General features: G+C 44.2%; 1 protein-coding gene across 1 annotated transcript in view; it reads right to left on the bottom strand.

The window, feature by feature from the left end:
- Window positions 1-21,732, bottom strand: part of LOC126184153 (putative epidermal cell surface receptor) — a 401,413-nt gene that overhangs the window by 142,804 nt on the left and 236,877 nt on the right. The window contains 1 exon segment of the mRNA XM_049926525.1: window positions 9,851-10,050. Within this exon segment, the coding sequence (XP_049782482.1) occupies window positions 9,851-10,050 (200 nt within the window).

Here is a 21,732-nt window from a genome sequence, read left to right as displayed (position 1 = left end):
ATAGTGAACGCATTATTGTGGCCAAGATAGACACGAAGCCAGCGCCTACCACAGTAGTACAAGTTTATATGCCAACTAGCTCCGTAGATGACGAAGAGATTGAAGAAACGTATAAAATAAATTATTCAGATAGTGAAGGAAAACGAAAGTTTAATAGTCATGGGTGACTGGAATTCGTTAGTAGGAAAATGAAGAGAAGAAAACGTAGTAGGTGAATATGGAATGGGGCTAAGAAATGAAAGAGGAAGCAGCCTGGTAGAATTTTGCACAGAGCATAACTTGATCAATGCTAACACTTGGTTCCAGAATCATGAATCCATGGAAGAGGCCTGCGGATACTAGAAGGTTTCAGATAGATTATATAATGGTAAGACAGAGATTCAGGAACCAGGTTTTAAATTGTAAGGCATTTCCAGGGGCATATGTGGACTCTGACCGTAGATTAAAACTGAAGAAACTGCAAAAAAGTGGAAATTTAAAGAGATAGGACGTGGATAAAATCACAGAACCAGAGGTTAGAGTGAGTTTTAGGAAGAGCATTAGGGAACGATTGACAGGAATGGGGGAAACGAATACAGTAGAAGAAGAATGGGTAGCGAAAGGCTTTTTACAATTTGTACAGAAACCAGATGGCAGTTATAAGAGTCGAGGGGCATGAAAGGGAAGTACTGGCTGGGAAGGGAGTGAGACAGGGTTGTAGCCTGTCCCCGATGTTATTCAATCTGTATACTGAGCAAGCAGTAAAGGAAAAACAAAAGAAAAATTCGGAGTAGGAATTAAGATCCATAGAGAAGAAATAAAAACGTTGCGGTCCGCCGATGACATTGTAATTCTGTCAGAGACAGCACAAAGAACCTGGAAGAGCAATTGAACGGAGTGGACAGTGTCTTGAAAGGAGGATATAAGATGAACATCAACAAAAGCAAAACGAGGATAATGGAATGTAGTCGAATTAAGTCTGGTGATGCTGAGGGAATTAGATTAAGAAATGAGACACTTAAAGTAGTAAAGCAGTTTTGCTACTTGGGGAGCAAAATAACTGATGATGGTCGAAGTAGAGAGGATATAAAATGTAGACTGGCAATGGCAAGGAAAGCGTTTCTGAAGAAGAGAAATTTGTTAACATCGAGTATAGATTTAAATGTCAGGAAGCCGTTTCTGAGAGTATTTGTATGGAGTGTAGCCATGTATGGAAGTGAAACATGGACGATAAACAGTTCGGACAAGAAGAGAATAGAAGCTTTCGAAATGTGGTGCCACAGAAGAATGCTGAAGATTAGATGGGTAGGTCACATAACTAATGAGGAGGTATAGAACAGAATTGGGGAGAAGAGAAATTTGTGGCACAACTTGACTAGAAGAAGCGATCGGTTGGTAGGACATGTTCTGAGGCATCAAGGAATCACCAATTTTGTACTGGAAGGCAGCGTGGAGGGTAAAAATTGTAGAGGGAGACGAAGAGATGAATACACTAAGCAAATTCAGAAGGATGTAGTATGTATTAGGTACTGGGAGATGAAGGAGCTTGCACAGGATCAAGTAGCATGGAGAGCTGCACCAAACCTATCTCTGAACTGAAGACCATAACAACAACAACAACAACAACAACAACAACCATAGATGCCACAGCATAATGTTTTGGGAATTTAATTCTGCGTATTCAGTTGGGTTGTAACTATTCATTGCAGAACAGGGGCAAGAATAGTATCCGTAGATGTCAGCATTCGAAAGAGGACGTATAGTTGGGCTCAAAGAAGCCGACAGGAATAATCGGCTAATAGCTCGAGAGATGAGTAGGAGCGATGCCACTTTTTGATGATGTTGGTAGGAATGAGTGAACCATGGTCGATCACAGTGTCAAGAAGAAAGCGGTCGACCTAGAGAGACGACAGAACGGGAGGACCGAGCAATCGTCAGAGAGACACTCAGAACCCGAAATTCATCAATACAATCAATTCGACTGCCATATGGCCCTAAAACCAGGAGTGATTGTCTGGAGTGCCAGTTCATTTCATTTTACAGAAGGACCTCTTTGGTTGTTGCCCTACATGGCAAGCCACCGAGGGCTTATATTTCAGCAAGATAGCGCCCGTCGACACAAGGCGAGAGGTTCTACTGCTTGTCGTCAAGCTTGCCAAACTCTGTCTTGGTCAGCAAGTTCATCAGATCTCTCCCCCATTGAGAATGTTTGGAGCATTGTGGGTAATCCCTCCAACCAGCTCGGGATTTTGACGATCTAACAAGCCAGCTGGACAGAATTTGGTACGCTATCCCTCGGGAGTACATCCATCAACCATCAATCGATGCCAAGCCTAATAACTGCTGTCATAGTGGTCAGACGTAGCCAAGACGTTACTGACTTGCTCAGTTTATGAAGCTCTTTCTCTTGAATAAATCGCCCAGTTTTTTTGAAATTGTAACCATTTGTTTTTATGTACCAATTTCCGCCCCATTCGGATAATTCCTTTGTGGTGCGAAGTTTCTTTAGCTTTTTTTGTCATAGATTGTTTGTCGACTATAATATTTGCTTAAAGCTCGATGTCGTTTCTACTTTTGGGTGATAGCACAAACAAATGATCGTCAGAATGTGCAATGATTCTGTCATTATTCTCCTTCCAGTCAATTAGGCGTAGATTCAGCTCGATGGCAGTATCTCAGAAGATGGGCCTGCAGATCGCACCATGAATGCATCCTATTGTAAATAATTTGATTAGTTTACGATTTTCCCCTTTCCGTTCCACAGTTCTGTCCCTGGAGTAACCTAATAGCTTGGAATACAGGGGTGTTTATACTCTCAGTTCCCAGAGACGCATGAACACTGCAGGCCATCAACAGTACATGAAATGATAAGTCATGATAATAAGTATCGTTAACTCCTCTGAAATCTAACTGATATCTACGTTGAGGAGACTCCTGTCTGTCGGCGGTTACGTAAGTCTCAAAGATCTAGGTAAATCGGCACGTATCCTTTTGGATCTGACCAGTCTTCGTCAGTTAATTTCTTTATGAGAACAGCATTCCGAAATTTCCACCTTTCTCATCCGCAAGACCTCCTTCAGTCCTTCGCTTAACTATGGTGTGTTTCCACAGTTGACTATGGAGTGTGACCTGTGACTAAATACCACCTGGTCCGGGAAATGCAGCCTGATCTCGCACTGGAAACAAGTGGTGGCATCCGTTGCGTAGTTTGTTGCCATCTCTGCATGTAATGCTGTACTTGTGGTATGTCTGCGAATAGCCACGGTATCGCAAGTGGAGCTAGAGGCGTGCAAAACCAACACCATCTATCGGCCCAGAACATTCAGATCGTTTACATTTTCGTACGCACTTAGTAAATGTGGTGTGTAAAAATATGAAAACACAAAAAAGACAACAAATTATCATGTCTAACACGTCACAGAAATCTGCTGGCATTCAAAACAGCTTCCATTCGTTTCGAAATGGATAAACACACGTCCTGTTTGCTTTTCAAGGGAATCCCATACCATTCTTTCTGTAAAATACTGGTATGTGTAGGTGACGATGTTGGAGGTGGATAGCATTCACGCGGCCTTTTCTCCAAAGTGGATCACAAAGATTCAATAATATTTAGATCACGTGACTGTGGTGGACAGGGTAAATGCGAAAATTCATCCTCGTACTCACAGACCCAATTCTGAAAGATGTATGAAAGGGGCCGTTTCGTCGTGGTACACAGCATCATCACTGGGGATGAAGCATTGTATCATGGTATGAACCTTATCAGCCAAAATGATCACTTAATCCTTGGCAGTAATGTGGGTTTGCAGAGTAACCGTGGGGCCCATGTAATACCACGACATGGCTGCCCATATCATCAGCGACCTCTGTCGTGTTTCACTCTTGTGACAAACTCGTCCACGTTGTGACTTAGCGGATGAAGTTTTACCGTTTTCCCTGCGTGCGATATGGATGTTCTATACAATGACTCTTGAAATACCAGCACCTCGGCTACATTGGTTACAGAAGTACCAACCGTACGGGCACCAACAATTTGCGCACTTAGAACTCACTTAGCTCCAATATACTGCAGTCTCAAGTATACAGAACACTGTCCTGATACTACCAGCGTATTGGGGACATTGTACAACTCCCGTAAGTTGTCAAATACAACAGCGCAGCCTGCAGACTTAGCTGCCATCAGCATGTACACTACTGGCCATTAAAATTGCCACACTAAGAAGAAATGCAGATGATAAACAGGTATTCATTGGACAAATATATTATACTAGAAATGACATGTGATTACATTTTCACGCAATTTGGGTGCATGGACCCTGAGAAATCAGTACCCAGAGCAACCACCTCTGGCCGTAATAACGGCCTTGATACGCCTGGGCATTGAGTCAAACAGAACTTGGATGGCGTGTACAGGTACAGCTGCCCTTACAGCTTCAACACGACATCACAGTTCATCAAGAGTCTTGTGACGAGCCAGTTGCTCGGCCACTATGGACCAGACGTTTTCAGTTGGTGAGAGATCTGGAGAATGTGCTGGCTAGGGCAGCAGTCGAACATTTTCTGTGTCCAGAAGGGCCCTTATAGGACCAGCAACATGTGGTCGTGCATTATCCTGCTGAAATGTAGGGTTTCGCAGTGATCGAATGAAGGGTAGAGCCACGGGCCGTAACACATCTGAAATGTAGCGTCCACTGTTCAAAGTGCCGTCAATGCGAACAAAAGGTGACAGAGACGTGTAACCAATGGCACCCCATACCATCACGCCGGGTGATACGCCAGTATGGCGATGACGAATACACGCTTCCAATGTGCGTTTACCGCGATGTCGCCAAGCACGGATGCGATCATCATGATGCTGTAAACAGAACCTGGATTCATCCGAAAAAATGACGTTTTGCCGTTCGTGCACCCAGGTTCGTCGTTGAGTACACCATTGCAGGCATCCTGTCTGTGATGCAGCGTCAAGGGTAACCACAGCCATTGTCTTCTGGCTGATAGTCCATGCTGCTGCAAACGTCGTCGAACTGTTCGTGCAGTTGGTTGTTGTCTTGCAAACGTCCCCATCTGTTGACTCAGGGATCGAGACGTGGCTGCACGACCCGTTACAGCCATTTGGATAAGATGCCTGTCCTCTCTACTGCTAGTGATAAGAGGCCGTCGGGATCCTGCACGGCGTTCCGTATAACCCTCCTGAACCCAACGATTCCACATTCTGCTAACAGTCATTGGATCTCGCCAACGCGAGCAGCAATGTCGCGATACGATAAACCGCAATCGCGATAGGCTACAATCCGACCTTTATCAAAGTCGGAAACGTGATGGTACGCATTTCTCCTCCTTACTCGAGGCATCACAACAACGTTTCACCAGGCAACGCCGGTCAACTGCTGTTTATGTATGAGAAATCGGTTGGAAATTTTCCTCATGTCAGCACGTTGTAGGTATCGCCAACGGCGCCAACCTTGTGTGAATGCTCTGAAAAGCTAATCATTTGCATATCACAGCATCTCCTTCCTGTCGGTTAAATTTCGGGTCTGTAGCACGTCATCTTCGTGGTGTAGAAATTTTAATGGCCAGCAGTGTATGTTCAAGTATGCGTTTCTCGCAGTGTTTCCATGGTTTTGTCAAACCCCTATAGATCCATATTCAATACCTTCGTAAAAGTGAATGAAACTTCAAGTTCTACTACTACTACTACTACTACTACAGCTCCAGTGAAGTGATTCTCCGGAAGTGTTGGTTGGAAGCGGGCGTCAAAAATCTGCAGCTTCCTTGCTGCTTCATTCCTTTTTCCTGTTCACGATGGCTTTCACAATCACCTCCTTTCGCGTGCAAGGCTGCTAGAAGAACGTGTCTGACTGGTACCAGTTAGCAAGTCACGGGATTCCAAGGCCAAACTCGTAATAATAGTCTGAATCTGATGGCGCCTCAACGAATACCTGTTGGCGACTTCCCTTCCCGTACTAGTAGAGGCATCAAAACCTTTTTTTTTTTTTTATCTTGGAACGCGTAAGTACCAGACGTCGTCAATATTAACTGAACGGATCCGGTTGCGATGGTCACATGCGGGCGAGCAAGGAATAGCAGAAGGTAGTATTACCGAATAAGAACAATTCTAATACTCAAAGAAGTATTCTCGGGCGTACGGCCGCATCTCAGCGTCCAACAGGCACAATATTTTGGCAGACGACCACACTACTCAGCCTTAGAAGCCCTGAGTGGCTTACTGCCGGCGATCATGCAAGTGGCTTTCACCTCCTAGTCTCCGGACAACGCAGATTGGAACGACCACATATGTAATGTTGTGGGGAACGCAAACCAAAGACAACGTTATATTGGCAGAAGGCTTAGAAGGTGCAACAGCTCTACTAAAGAAACCGCCTACGCTACGTTAGGGATGTTTGCCCTCTGGTAGAGAACTGCTGTGCGGAGTGGGATCCTTACCAGATAGGACTGACGGAGAACAAAGCAAGAATTCCAAAGTAGGCAGCTCGTTTTGAATTATGCCGAAATGGGGTAGTGTGTGTCATGGGTGTGATAAGCGAGTTGTGGTGGCAACATTGCAGCAAAGGCAATTTTCGTTGCGGCGAGATCTTTCCACGAAATTTCAATCACCAACTTTCTCCTCTGAATGTGAAAATATTTTATTGACGCGAATCTTCATAGGGAGAAATGATTATCGTAATAAACTAAGAAAAATTAGAGCTCTTACGGAAAGATTTAAATGTACATTTTTCCCACGCACTGTTCGAGAGTGGAACGGCAGAGAAACACTGTGAACGTGATTCGATGAACCCTCGGCCAGGCACTTCAGTGTGAACTGAATATTAGTCACGTAGATGCAGATGTAGATAGCCCCCTTCCGAACTCTGCAGCGAGTCCGCTTACGCTTCGGTCAAAAAACGAAAGAACATTAGCGTAATTACAAACGGAGTTCAAGCTCGAATGGCACAAGGGTATGAAAGAAAATCGGCTGTGTTCTTTTCAATGGAAATGTTACAGCATTCACCTTAATCGTTTTAGGGAAATCACGAGCATGATAGTTTTATCTCCGTTCGAAACTTGCCCACGGGAAGAAGTTCAGTACATAACGTATCCGTTGGTCCTCTGTCTGCATCAGATGTAATTACCTGCCGAAACAATGAACCTCTTTTTGCATGTCGTGCCATGGAAATGCTGGTTTCCCACCCTTGCTAATGCTGTAACCACAGTTAAGAATCACTAACTTTTCTCTTATTTATAATTTAATCAATTCTTTCGTGATACCGTTTAAACAGACCAAAGTAATACTTTGGTGTGACAATGGGAAACATATATCTGTCATTATTAGTCTTTTGCCCGCTTCTTCATCCGCGTATGCGTACAACAGATATATGGCACACATCTCTTCCTCCCCCTCCCGTCTCTCCATCTCCTCCACATCCTTGTGTCTTTTGTCTTTCCATCTCCTCCTTCACCCATCCCTCTGTCCTTCCTTCTTCTGCAGTCTCTCTGTCCATTTCTCCCTCCCACCTTTCTCTATTATCTCCTCCAACTCCCTCTCTCTGTATCCATCTCCTACTACCGCCTCTCTCTATCCATCTCTCCTACTTCCTACCACTCTGTCCACCTCCCCACCTTCTCCCTCCCTTTCTCTCCCCCCTCCGTTAAATGGGCAATCTACAGTAAGTCTATGCACCAGTTTCGCTGTTTAATCTGCATATACAAAAATGGATGCTTGTGCGTACATATGTACATTCCACATGGACTCCTAAACCACTCGATCGATTTCAACCAAATTTGGTACACATGCTACTCACTGTCTGGAATGAAATACTTTGGTTACCACACAGTACTTCTTTCTAGACGACGAGTAGCATATGTACCAAATTTTGTTTTTGTATGTATAAATAAACGGCAAAAATGTCGCATAGATTCTATAATGGTTTTCAGGGGTAACAAAAATTTGATTTTCGATATTTCACGTAATTATTGATCAAATTTAAAAATTTAAAATGCTATCATAAAGTACTCACTACGGGATACCGCCCTACGTTCAGAATTTAACACAGTTAAGATACGTAGTAAAAGTAGAAACTGCATACGTGCCTTTAGGCAGCACCACTCACGGCGCGTAAATTCCCCGGAATATGTTCATCCAGTATTCGAGAATGAAGCACATTATGGCATTTTAACAAACTTTAAACATAATTTCAAACTTTTTCTGAATTTTTTTCTCGCTTACATGCTTAACGTCAAATAAATAACACATTAACTTATTTTTAATGTAACCAGACGTTTGTAGCTGTTTTATAGTTGCGAGTTCTATTTCTTTAAAGGATGGGGGTTGTGGCTCTGGAATGTAATAGTCGAGTTTTTATCTGTTGTTGCAATGCTGTTCACTGCGAAATCTGGTTTCATGCAGCTCACCAGGCTACTCTATCCACTGCATGTCTCTTCATCTCTGCATACGTATTGCATGCAACTGACATCCATTTGAACTTGCTTACTGTATTCGAGCGTTTGTCGGCCTCCAGAATTTTTTTACGACCATCCCTCCTCCCCCCTCTCCCGCACTTTTTCACCAATTTGATTCAGTATCTTCACACTAGTTATTCGTCCCACCCAGTCAATGTTCAGTGTTCTTTTATAGTAACATATTTCAAAAGCTTCTGTTCTCTTCTTATTTGAGCTGTTTATCTTTCATGTTTAACTTCTGTTGAAGGATAAACTCATACAAATACCTACAGATAAAGACTTTGCAACACTTGAATATATTTCGGGGTTAACAAATTTCTCTTTTTCAGACATTCTTTTCTTACTTTTGCAAGTCTGCATTTTATGTCCTCTGTACTTTGGCCATCATCAGTTATTTTTCTGATAAAATAGCGGAGTTCATCTACTGCTTTTAGTGTCTCATTTCCTAGTATAATTTCTGTAGCATCTCTTCATTTAATTCGACTACATTCCGTTGCCGTTGTTTTAATTTTGTTGCTGTTCCTGTTATAACCTCTTTTCAAGACCTTGTAAATTTCATTCAATCGATTGTCTATGCCCTTGCACCGTCTCTGACAAAATTACAAAACACATTGACAATAATCTCGGCGAAGGTTTCACGTATTATTTCCTGGTTGCCAAGGGAATCTGAGAGTGTAGAAACCTATGTAGTTTTGCATTTTTATCCTGTTTTTGGGGCCAAGACAATTAAAGACCGATGTCATTTTGCTTTTTGTGCGGTTTTTGGCCCCCAGGACAACTAAAAACGGATTTTTTCCATACGATGTGGTACTACCTTGCCGAGGTGGATGGGCTTACTTAAATAACAGTGCCACAACTGTTGACAGCCGAACTTGTGCAGTCATGCACATTGAACGGTACGGATGGTGTATCGGACAACTCAAACCACAGCCGTCCTATTGCGATTCAGCTGTCATTTGTAGCTGACCTCATTTACGTTGAGACGCTTACAGCGACAATTATTGGTAAAGTGTTAGTTAAAGTTTTTTGGTTACATGGCGTTTCCCCCTGCGTCAATATGATGCCGTTCAAATTTGACGTCATTCTGAGTAATAGTTCTCTTCCTACAGCGTTTCGAAACAAACGTTAATTATGGTCACCCTGTGTATTCGCATTATGGTTTCCATAAATGTTTGTCAAGTTAATCTGCGTCGAAAGTATTTTAAAATATAATATTAATAAAAATTTTATACTCTGCGTACCTGAAAATGCCTGAAAGACCGTAAGTGTTTGAACTATGAAAGCAATTCACGTAGCAACTGTCGATCTGTTCTACACGTTACGAGTTTCGTACACCACATATCAACTGTGGAGCAGCACGTAGCGGAAACATTTTATTGTGCATTATGTAGCTACTCTTACATTTAACACTTACCGTGGAGCTGGCTAGTGCGGCCGCCGTGGTGGTTGTGACTGCGCTTGTGGTTGTCGTTGTGGTCATGGAGTCAGATGGAGAAGCGTCCGGTGACGTCGACTGCGACGGCGGAGGCGTGGGTGGCGGGGGCGTGCTGGGGGGCGACGGGGGCGGCGTCTCTGCTGGGAGCACTCCGGGGACCAGGGCCTGCGCTATCACGCCTGCAACAGGGAGCGAACGTTCAGCGTCACGACGACGATGCATCCAAGCCGTGTCTCTGTTGGTTGCTCTGCACTTTATCTAAATTATTTCAGGTGGCCATGAGACACGGTATCACGGTCATCCAGTCAAGATATTATGTCGTAATGCTTAGCGCGCTATTTTACGAGGGCCATATACTAAATAATGTAACATATGTTTTACTAGGCCATTTTCGGTTGAAATAATGCTGAATTTTTTGTTGGAAATTGTGAAATATTCCCGCTTCAGCCCTTACAGTTTCATGAAGTTCCGATAGGTGGCCGCGCTATACGCAACCTTCAAAACGGCGTCTGTAATGGGGATGTGTTCGAAGCAGAGAGCCGTCATTGAGTTCAAAATGGTTCAAATGGCTCTAAGCACTATGGGACTTAACATCTAAGGTCATCAGTCCCCTAGAACTTAGAACTACTTAAACGTATCGAACCTAAGGACATCAAGCACATCCATGCCAGAGGCAGGAATCGAACCTGCGACCGTGGCAGCCGCGTGGTTCCGGACTGAAGCGCCTGGAACCCCCGGCCACAGCGGCCGGCTGTCATTGAGTTCCTTTTGGCGGGAAACCAGAGCATCGCAGATATTCATAGATGCTTGCAGAATGTGTACGGTGACCTGGCAGTGAAGAAAAGCACGGTGGAATCGTTGGGCGAGTCGTCAGTCATTGTCGTAACAAGATCGTCCAAACCTGTCCCATCTCCCGTGTGCCGGCCGGCCGGCTGCACCAGCTGTAACTCTTGTAGTGTTGGAACGTGCGGACACACTCATTCGAGGTGATCGACAGATCACCATCAAACTCGTCGCTGCTTAACTGGACGTCTCTGTCGGTACTGCTGACACACTCGTCCGCCAATTGGGTATTCAAAGATGTGCCGCCACAAAAATGCAAACGAACTTCCGATTCTGCATGACAACGCAAGGCCTCACATAAGTCTGCGCACCCGAGAGGAGCACACGGAACTTCATTGGACTGTTCTTCCTCACCCTTCCTACAGCCTGGATCTAGCACCTTCTGACTTCCATCTGTTCCGTCCAATGAAGGATGCACTCTGCGGAAAGCAGTACGTGAATGATGGGGAGCCTATTTATGCAGCAGGACGCTGGCACCAACGTCAACCTGTAGAGTGGTACCGTATGGGCATACAGGTGATCCCAGTAAGGTGACGTAAGGCCGTCGCAATAAACGGAGACTATGTTGAAAAATAGGGTTTTGTAGCCGAAAGAGTTGAGAGTAATATGGTGAATTGGAATCCTGAGAAAAAAATGTGTTGCATTACCTGTACGTTGTATGTTAACCGGGACCTAGAAACGAAGGAGAGGCTCCGACCCCGCCGCAGCTGCAGTGGTCCACAGCCCCACAATGACTACCGCAGTCCATTTCCGCCTCCCCGGGGTTCGGCCCCCGAGGGACCTCCGCAGGGAACGTCTCACACCAGACGAGTGTAAAGTGTAACCCCAATGTTTGCGTGGTAGAGTAATGGTGGTGTACGCGTACTTGGAGAACTTGTTTGCGCAGCAATCGCCGACATAGTGTAGCTGTGGCGGAATAAGGGGAACCAGCCCGCATTCGCCGAGGCAGATGGAAAACCGCCTAAAAACCATACACAGAGTGGCCGGCTCACCGGACCTCGACCCAAGTCCTCCGGGCGGATTCGTGCCGGGGACCGGGCGCTCCTTCCCGCTCCGGTGTTGCATTACTTACTGGACGCCCCTGGTAGTCTATTTCATTGTATCACATACTTATAATTTGAAGTCGTCTTTGAGAATTCGCATACGACAGGATTCATCAGGTTTCCCAAAAATATGGTAATAATATTATCTGGCACTGTTTGCTGTGTTTGACACCAAGACCTACAATCTTCTAATAGTTTATGTCATACATCTGTTGGACAAGCTCCGTAACGTACGTCAGTGTAACTCCACGATCTCTGGCAGTAGTCTGATGACGTCAAAAGTCGACCGTTACTGGGTTAAACCCCCACCTCCGATTCTTAAGGACTGGACACCCAAGTATAACAGAGCTTCACACCGCTAATTACTTTAAAAAGGCGTTAATGTGATAGACATGTAAGCGAGAAATATTTTAGAAATTTTTTGAAATTATATTTGTAGTTTATTAGATGGCCCTGACTGCTTTCGTTCTCGACCACTGGATGACTACTATAGTCTGGGAAATTTGCGCTCCGTTTTAAGCAAAAGCTACTTTTTCACTCATCGCAACGTTTATGAAGCCATATCTCCTGATGTAATTTTGCAGGCACGTTCAGAGGTATATAGGGATATTTTCTGCAAAGTGTGTCGCGGATCGAGCGAACAGTAAAGAAGTAATAAATTAAAAGTTATGCCTGATGCTAAAATTCTAGTGCATTAACAGCGAAAATATGGTAAGCGGTAAACCGTTTTCTTTTCGTCATTTTATTAGGGTTGGAGGGTGGGGGTGTCAGCGAGAACAAGTTTCATGAAAGGCTGAAATTATGATTGTGTAAAATTTGCTGGATGTTAGTAAGTGTCCTCGTTCTCAAATACTAAATGAATATAGTCTGAGGAAATTGTGGGCCGTGAGTTACGGAGCCTTAATACATGTAGGCAATTTCTATCTCTAATACTTGTCTTATTGTGTTAAAGCTTTAACCGAAGATTATACCTCTTTTAACGAGTAGATTATGGCAGAATTTGAAATTTTTAAGTTCGACACACATCTGGTATCGTGCACCGTGAAGCGGATTAGTCGTTTACGAATATAGACGTGGCGGCGTGTGTCTTACGCTTTACGGGCAGGTTCTATCACAAGAATGTCTACTCGCATTTTACCAAGACCAGGAACAGAATAAAGACGACGGATTGCAACATGGTTTAAGTATGCAAGGCAACGGCTTTGCCGCAGTGGTAATACCGGTTCCAGTCAGCTTATCGAAGTAAAGCGCTGTGGGGCTTGGCTAGCTCTTAGATGGGTGACCGTTCCGGTCTGCCAAGTGCTTTTGGCAAGCGAAGTGCACTCAGCCTTTGTGAGGCGAATACAGATGCTACTTGACTAAGAAGTATTGGCTCCGGTCACGAAAACTGAGGACGGTCGGGAGAGCGATGTGCTCACAACAGGCCTCTCGATATTGGAATCCAGTGAGACCTATCGGCTGAAGTTGGCGCAGAGGTCGGTCGGTACGTATGCAGGAACGCTAGAAAGGGTTTCTAAGTAACATAGTAACTCCCCGTTTATTTCCATAGTGTCAAAGGTAAACGTAAATGTCGTGTAACTAGGGCCTCCCGTCGGGTAGACCGTTCGCCGGGTGCAAGTCTTTCGATATGACGCCACTTCGGCGACTTGCGCGTCGATGGGGATGAAATAATGATGATTAGGACAACACAACACCCAATCCCTGAGCGGAGAAAATCTCCGACTCAGCCGGGAGTCGAACCCGGCCCCTTAGGATTGACATTCGGTCGCGCTGACCGTCAGCTACCGGAAGCGGACATGTCAAAGGTTATACATAAGATTTGTTTTTGAGTCCGTATCAAACAATGGCCCATACCAGTGAATATTGCGGCCAGCATAATGGTCGAAATAAAATATACCGGATAGTTAAAGTACAGTTACCCGCAGAGGTCCAGTGTGGATTGTAATTATCGTATGGCAGCGAAACTTGGTAGATATCCTAATGCGTTAACGTGGAACCGATTTACTCTGAATAAAAGTTAGTTTCAATTTTGGCCACCGGATGCAAATCGGACCCTGTGAATGCAAGAGAGACGTGTAGAAATATTTTCATATGTATTGGATTACGTATTGGGACGTGGGCAGAAAAGGTGAAACGTGTGAGAAGGTTGTAACAGCCATTTACACAATTTGTTCAGTATTAACACTGGAGACGTCGACGTGGTACGGCATCCTTAAACCGATGTGTCCAACAGCTGCTCGCAACAGTGCAGGTGGAGCTGAGCAAAGTGTTCCTGTACACCGGCCTTCATATCAAGTAGAGACCTAAAGTGTCTTTTGTGAAAGCTTCCTTTGAGATATACCCAGAGCCAAAAGACTGCATCAGGAAAACCTCTGGAGATAACAAGTTCGTGGAATTTCTGTTGGTCTATTGTGAACGCTGGACGGCGTATGGTCAAATATTTGCCAAGGAAATCGCGAAACAACAGGGCGTTTTGAGAAGCTATTTCATTTTATTTTTACAATTATTTTCGGCACTTCGATACGCCATCTTCAGGCCGCATATGCACTTCATGTACAGACATTCAAATTTATCGATATTGGTGTACTGGAGCCATCAGTATCTGGACACAGTGAATTCGTTATTCGAGTGCTTCCATCGAAGACTTGACAACAATTGAGCCTCGGACTACAGGAACCACATGTTGTACAAGGAGCTCTCGATAACGCACGCACTTAACTGTGTACCTGACAGTCCCTATGGAGGTATATTCTTCAAAGACGAACGGACTGAGAATAAAGGTGCTTGTAAATCCACATCACACAGTCACAAACGGCGAGTGCGATGGCTCTTCGTGCATAACACGTGGTCTACCATTACCCCGTCCGCCCCCAGTAGCTGAGTGGTCAGCGCAACAGAACGTCGATTCCCAGCTGGGTCGGAGATTTTCTCCGCTCAGTGACGGGGTGTTGTGTTGTCCTAATTATCATGATTTATCCCCATCGACACGCAAGCCGCCGAAGTGGCGTCACATCGAAAGACTTGCACCCGGCGAACGGTCTACCCGACGGGAGGCCCTAGTCACACGACATATACCATTACCCGCAATACGGCAGTTCTGTATACTCTCTGCATCCTATAGTGAAAAATGTTCATCGTTACTCCGCAGAATATTGCCCGGTCACATGTCATTAACTTCGATTCGTGCCAGAAACCGAATAATAAATACAGAACGTTGCTGCAGATGATGAGGTTCCAGTTTCTACATTTAAGGTTACCAGTATAAAATAAACAGCAAAACTTTCCGTGCTGTTGACCATGGGACGGACAATTTTCGTGACACTGCGCGAGCACTAGCATCACCCGTAGAACGTGCTAGATGGACAATTACAGTAACTGCAACCTCATCAGTATCTTCCAACGGGATTGGACGCCTTCCTCTTCCAAGTGATTTGAATTTTATTACAATCTTCTTTACATCATTTAATGATATCTGGCCTCTCCTCAGACTTTTCGCCGCTGATACTCTCTCAATTCAGCATTGTAATTGCTGTCGTTCACATATAACAGTTTTACTAACAGTGCACCGGCTCTCGTATCGATAGGCATACTATTCACTCGCGTCACGCTTTGTCAAATGACAGGTGGATATCATACTGTCATACAAGCAGTGTAAAGCTCCAGATTTGCACCTGTTGGCCACAATTCGAACTCCAGTGTAAGTCGGTTCCGCATTAGCATATCTGCCAAGATTCTCTGGCATGCGATGATTACAGCCCACACTGCATCTCTGTGAGCAGCTGCACTTTAATTATAACCGCCTGGTAAAGACTATACAGAGTACAGTTAACACCAAACCCCTCGGTGAAGAACAATCTCACAAGTCTGCGATATCTGCAACGCGCTTTAGTGAGCATCATTAAACTGTGCTTAGCAATTGACATCGGGTAATGGGGGCCATTTGCTAGAGTCAACCTCCTGCGCCATATCCCACTCTTGAGTATGAGTAGAGGTGGTAAGAAGCTACGGAGCCGCCGCGTGGTCTGGTGTTGTGGTTTGGTGAACGGCACGCCAGCTAGCTGAGGGCCCGCCATCTCGCCGGAGAAAGTGGTCGTCCGTGGCCTTGTTCCGCGCAGCCGGTCTGGGGACGATGGCCGGGGCGACGCGCTGCCAATACTCGGCCGGACTCCACTGCCGCACTCTTATCGACGAGCTCGTGTTCCCACTGGCATACACATGTAGCAGTTAAAACCGATATTTTGGAATGGAAACTTTTAGAGTCAATTCCACGGCGTCCTCTAAAGGAGAGCGGAAAAAAAAGGAAAGAAAGAAGCAAGGAGTTCTGATCTATCGAGTGAGTTAAGGGAAACACGGGAAATCTACAAGCGGGCGGTGGTTTGGACATTTGAGTCGTGGTCGTTCCGAATGTGAATTCAGGGTCGTGACCACTGCACCAATTCTATCGATAAGAATACTACCAAATCGTTTGCCTCATATTAATAAGGGCTTGACCGCTTATACCAGAGCTGGACGAAAATATGGAAACATTGGAGGTATGAATTAAACAACGCCTTCAGTCACAACTTTTTCGTGTTTTATTAACTACACGATGCATTTCGGACCCTGTGGGTCCATCGTCAGGTGTACTTTGTCTTAATACATGTTGTATTTCTTCTCCTAATGAGGTGAAATGCATATTCCTGTCACGAAAAGATCTAACATTAAACCTTTTCATGACAGGAATATTAATTTTACCTCATTCAGGAGAATGAAATACAACGTGTGTTAAGGCAAAGTACACCTGACGATGGACCCACAGGGTCCGAAATGCATCATGTAGTTAATAAAACACGAAAAAGTTGTGACTGAAGGCGATGTTTAATTCATACCTCCAATGTTTTGAATACAGTCACGTTTTAAGCTGCAAAATATGGATAAAATTAAAAAGAAAATATGGAAATACTGCGAGAAGTGCGTGCTTGAGCACAAATGTGGATGCTAGCCAAGCCTCCAAGTTGCGATGTTGTATTTAACAACGATCGGCTCCTGTGTAATGTTCTCAACCTGTTGCAACTGCCACTCGTGGTCAGAACGGCGTTCTGTGTAGTTTTAGTGAATTATGTCGGGGCTAAGCGAACTCGAACGTGGACAAATTGTTAGTGCTCATATCGCATCGCGGTAAGAAAAGCGACAAGTCAAAAAACGGCAATTTTTAGTTTGTCACTGAAAAATATGTTTGAAGTGCCCCAACGAGCACGAAAAACGTCACATCACTATCCTGCAATGTTTCCACTTCAGGGCAGTTGTATCAGTTTCGGCTATTTCGTGATTCACCACGGCAAAGAACAGTGTCGCTTCAGTGTTGCTACTGGCAGATTGCGTGGTTCATTCACGAAGAGCGGCACATTGTGGGTTGTAGTAACTTTTATGCACAAGGTAAGTTGCATGTAATTCTTAATGTCGTTGATTATTACAATGTCTATGTGTACACCGTGTCTGTATTTTACCGGTACATTACAACGTCCGTCAGACATGCATGCATGTCTGAAGGAACATATACTGTTTTGACGCTTAAAGCTGTTCCAAATATTACGAAGTTTTGTGCGTTGCAACGTACAAGAAAGAAATAGATATTTCTGCTGTAAAGAAAATTTATATTGAATCCTTTTTCTCGGCGAAAAGTATCCCTACGTTGTATCAGCTCAAATGATTTTATGTTTCCATAAATTGTGTTCCTTAAATTGTACCTGATGTTTCTTAATAAACTGGGGTGAAAAAGTGGCAAACGTATTATATGAGGGATCATGAAAAAAAAGTTTTTAGAAAAGCAGGAAAGGTGGCACAACCCAAAGAACAAATCAGTACTTACCTGACAGCACCTCACATTTAACGAGATACAGAACTACATGTCCATATTATTATTGTAGAGCATATAATGGAATTTATTGCCAACTGTAGGTCGATTTTTCTGAAGTATTGCATTTTTAAGTTGTGTCGCCGATCTCGCTGCCGACTGATGTGATGGGTGATTCCGTAAGCAAGGCAGCCGAAGTGTTTGGTGTTTCAAGAAGGCCCATATTGAAGATTTAGAGCGCATACAGGGAAAGAATCACCCTCTAACGTCATCTCGGACGTGACACAAAAAAAGACGATAGCTGTAAAAGTTGCTACGATTGTGATTGACGCAGTCGTCAACCCTGGCAGTATCAAAATAACATGAATGGTCCGAATGGCTCTAAGCATCTGAGGTCATCAGTCCCCTAGACGTAGAACTACTTAAACCTAACTAACCTAAGGACATCACACACATCCATGCCCGAGGCAGGATTCGAACCTGCGACCTGAGCAGCAGCTCGGTTCCGGACTGAAGCGCCTAGAACCGCTCGGTCACCGCGTTCGGCAGAACAACGTGAAAGGAGTTCAAGAAGCAAGAGATTTCAGGGCGAGCTGGAATTCCAAAGCTACGCTTCAGTGATTCAAATGCCCGTAACACGAAAACGTTGTGCCGAAGCCATAAAACCTGGACTACGGAGCAATGGAAGAATGTCGTTTGGACGGATGAGTCTTGTTGCGGAGTGTTTCCACCTTCTGGTCGAGTTTACGTCCCGAGAATGAAATATGGCGGGGCTTCGGTGATGATTTGGGTAGCCGTATCATGGTATTCCATGAGCCCCACGGTTACTCTGCCAAGGTCTATGTGACCACTTTGGCTGCTTATGTCAGTCCCATAGCACAATGTTTGTTCCCCTATGGGGAGGCTTTAGTCCAAGACGACAGGGCCGCTATTCATAAATCTTGGTCGTCCGGGACTGGTCTTGTAAGTACGAGAGTGAATTATAGCACTCCTCTGGTCACCACAGTCAGCAAATCTCAACATTTCTGAGCCTTTGTGGTTTGCGTTGGAGAGACGGGTGCGTGATCGCTATCCACCTCCATCATCGTTAACTGAACTTCCCACTATTTCGCAGGAAGAACGGTATGAGATTCTCTTGACGACCTTACAGGATCTGTATTTGTCCAACGAGACACGACTGGAAGCTGTTCTGAATGCCAGTGGTTTTCCTGCGCTATTGGTGTTTACATATTTTCGTCCACCCACTGTACTTCAGTCTCCTGTTATTAAAATCAAGATTAATTGTGGAAATAACAGTATTGCCATTTGTAGCGGAAAACATACATTTCCAGACACAAATAGATGTGGATATTTTTATTTATTTTATCTTCGAATGTAGCCTGTTGACGTGTATGCCTACGGTTTCTAGTGACCCTGTACTGACAGATTTACTGGTGGTTTTAAAATATTTTTATGCAAGTCATCCGAAACAATCTTTTTTAGGAATGTCTTCTCCGTTACTAGTCGCTTCTTTTAGAGGTTAGTTTCGGAAACTATTTTCCTTGAGAAGCATTCAGTCCGCTAGCATCAGTCTATGTGTGTCCACGGGCATATCCACCAGAGCTGGCAGAGTTTTATGTTTTTCGTATCATACGGGTTTGCAAAGTCTTAAATAAAAGAGCGTAGGCTTTCGCTGCCACAGTCCATTTCAATAAAAGTCTTCTGGATGCGTGACGGCGTCATGATGAGACAAATCTGTCGGCGCTTCGACTACTAATGCAGGCAGCTTTCATCGGGTAGCCAAAACATTGGTAGTTTTATAGCATCAGGACGCGGTCATACACGTAGAAGCATTTGATTGAAAAAGTCTTAAATATTTGACTAACTTTGCAGAGTTTACTGACGCAATCCTTGTGATGACGTGCGCAACGGAAGTGTAACGGTAAAGAAACAGCTGCAGGTATTCGTAATCTAAACTTGATTAGGGAAGCATTCTGTCAGCTTCTGTCAAAAAATGGTTCAAATGGCTCTGAGCACTATGGGACTTAACATCTATGGTCATCAGTCCCCTAGAACTTAGAGCTACTTAAACCTAACTAACCTAAGGACAGCACACAACACCCAGCCATCACGAGGCAGAGAAAATCCCTGACCCCGCCGGGAATCGAACCCGGGAACCCGGGCGTGGGAAGCGAGAACGCTACCGCACGACCACGAGATGCGGGCTCAGCTTCTGTCATCTGAGATTAACAAAAGAATGTTCAAAACCTGTGTAATCCTCTGGCGACTACACCCGCCGTTTCACTGCTCACATTACTGTTTCCATGGTCCAAGGGGGGGAGGGGTGGCATTTATGTCTATGTACTGGGTTCAAATCCAGGGGATAGTCTATGATTTTTCCTTACGTGGGATCTCTGGAACGAGGTCAGTTCAGCCATGTGATGTACATAAAGAGGTTGCTTGATGTGCTTTGAGACACAGTTCGCCACAGAAGTGACGTCAAGTCGTAAAGTTGCCCTCGCTGTCATCCGTAGCGGCTGTAAGAAATAGCGACTCGTAGAAGAACTAAACAGTACTTTCTGAGCCGTAACAATTACAGTGCTTTAATTTTATTCTTGCTGGAGGAAAGTTATGGTGGAAACAAGTTTTTGAAAATTGCTTGTCAATTTCAACTACGATGATCAATAAATACTGCGCTCTTAATTATACACGATGCGTTTCGAGTGATCATGTTGCATCATCAGGTAAAATATATAAAATATATAAAATAAGAAATAATAATCACACAAAAGAAAGGAAAACCAGGAATATCAATCCTGTCACACCATCAAATTTATACCAAACAACTTACGGAGTTAACGTGGTATGATTACTGATATGTGCACAATTAGCTCGGTGATCTGATCAATGATACCAAACTATGTATTCGGATAAAATAATTTACGATGTCGGCGTTCGACATTGGCTGGAGCTCTGGTATTCGGCCTCCTAGCTGTGCAGGATCATGGACCAGTACAGCTAGTCACATAGGCCAGTGATCGTGACAGAGTCGTCGCTCGGTTCCTATTCCTCTTACATATTATACTTTCTTGCAACGTTTCTCCATTTGCGTTCAAGACACTGCGTATAACTACGCCAGCTGGCATACAAATATGCAGTAATTGTTATTTTTAATAAGATAACATCAGCAGAAGGAGCAGAAAAAAAAGAATAGAAAATAAATTGTGTAGGAAGGCTTTACATCTCATGATATTTTAGTAAAAAAAAAGATGAGTTTGCCTATAAAGTGCGGAATGTGGTAATGCGCATAAATCAGCGTTCTTACACACCGCTGAAATTAATTTTTACCTGTCACTGCCATCTAACAAATGACAAAGCAAGGCACATTGTAATATAGAAGATAATTACGACTTCAACAGCACAGCTTTTGCGTCTACGAGTACCGACATTCAGAGATATGTCACCGTACTCCCGTCGGTAACAGTCACATTCTGTCTCATATAGCCGAGTGATGTGACGCTTCCTTTGACAAGGCACAGCCGATTTTCTTCCCCATCCTTGAACTGTTCGGAGCTGGTACTCCGTATCTGACAATCACTGTGTCGGCGGGACATTAAACCCTAATCTTCCTTCCTTCTTTCTTGTATACTGTCCAGTCACATTTTCTTCATTAACCAATTATAGCAACACAAACTCACATTATGAGTAGTAATCGGAATAATTTAGCTACAAAGTTTCAAAAACCTTCCTCAACAGACCACATAATGCGCACGCTACAACTCTGTTGTGGACTGGGGTTGTTCACTTTGATGAAAATCTCGCTGCCACTGTAAAAGACTATAAGGCGTCCTGGTAGGACGGATGCCAGGGTTTTAGGGCATCATACACACAAAGAACGTAACGCAGAATAGTGAGTAGGAAAATATATTATTAAACATGGATAATGCTGGTTACAGCAATTTTAGAATGCAGATTTCGCCTAGCTGTCCTGCGTTGACTACAGTACCATGAACGCAAACTAAATAATGTTCTCTGAAGTCGGAAGGAAACTAATCTTCTGTCTTCGTGTACTATTCGAAGAACAGTTCCAAACTAACAGTACTCATAGTCAATAAAATTCTTCTGGGTTTGAGACCGCACTGTCAACTATGAAATTCCGGCGT

This window comes from Schistocerca cancellata, chromosome 1 (genome assembly GCF_023864275.1).
Source record: "Schistocerca cancellata isolate TAMUIC-IGC-003103 chromosome 1, iqSchCanc2.1, whole genome shotgun sequence".
In the NCBI taxonomy this organism is placed as follows: domain Eukaryota; kingdom Metazoa; phylum Arthropoda; class Insecta; order Orthoptera; family Acrididae; genus Schistocerca; species Schistocerca cancellata.
This window is presented reverse-complemented; position numbering and strand designations above follow the sequence as displayed.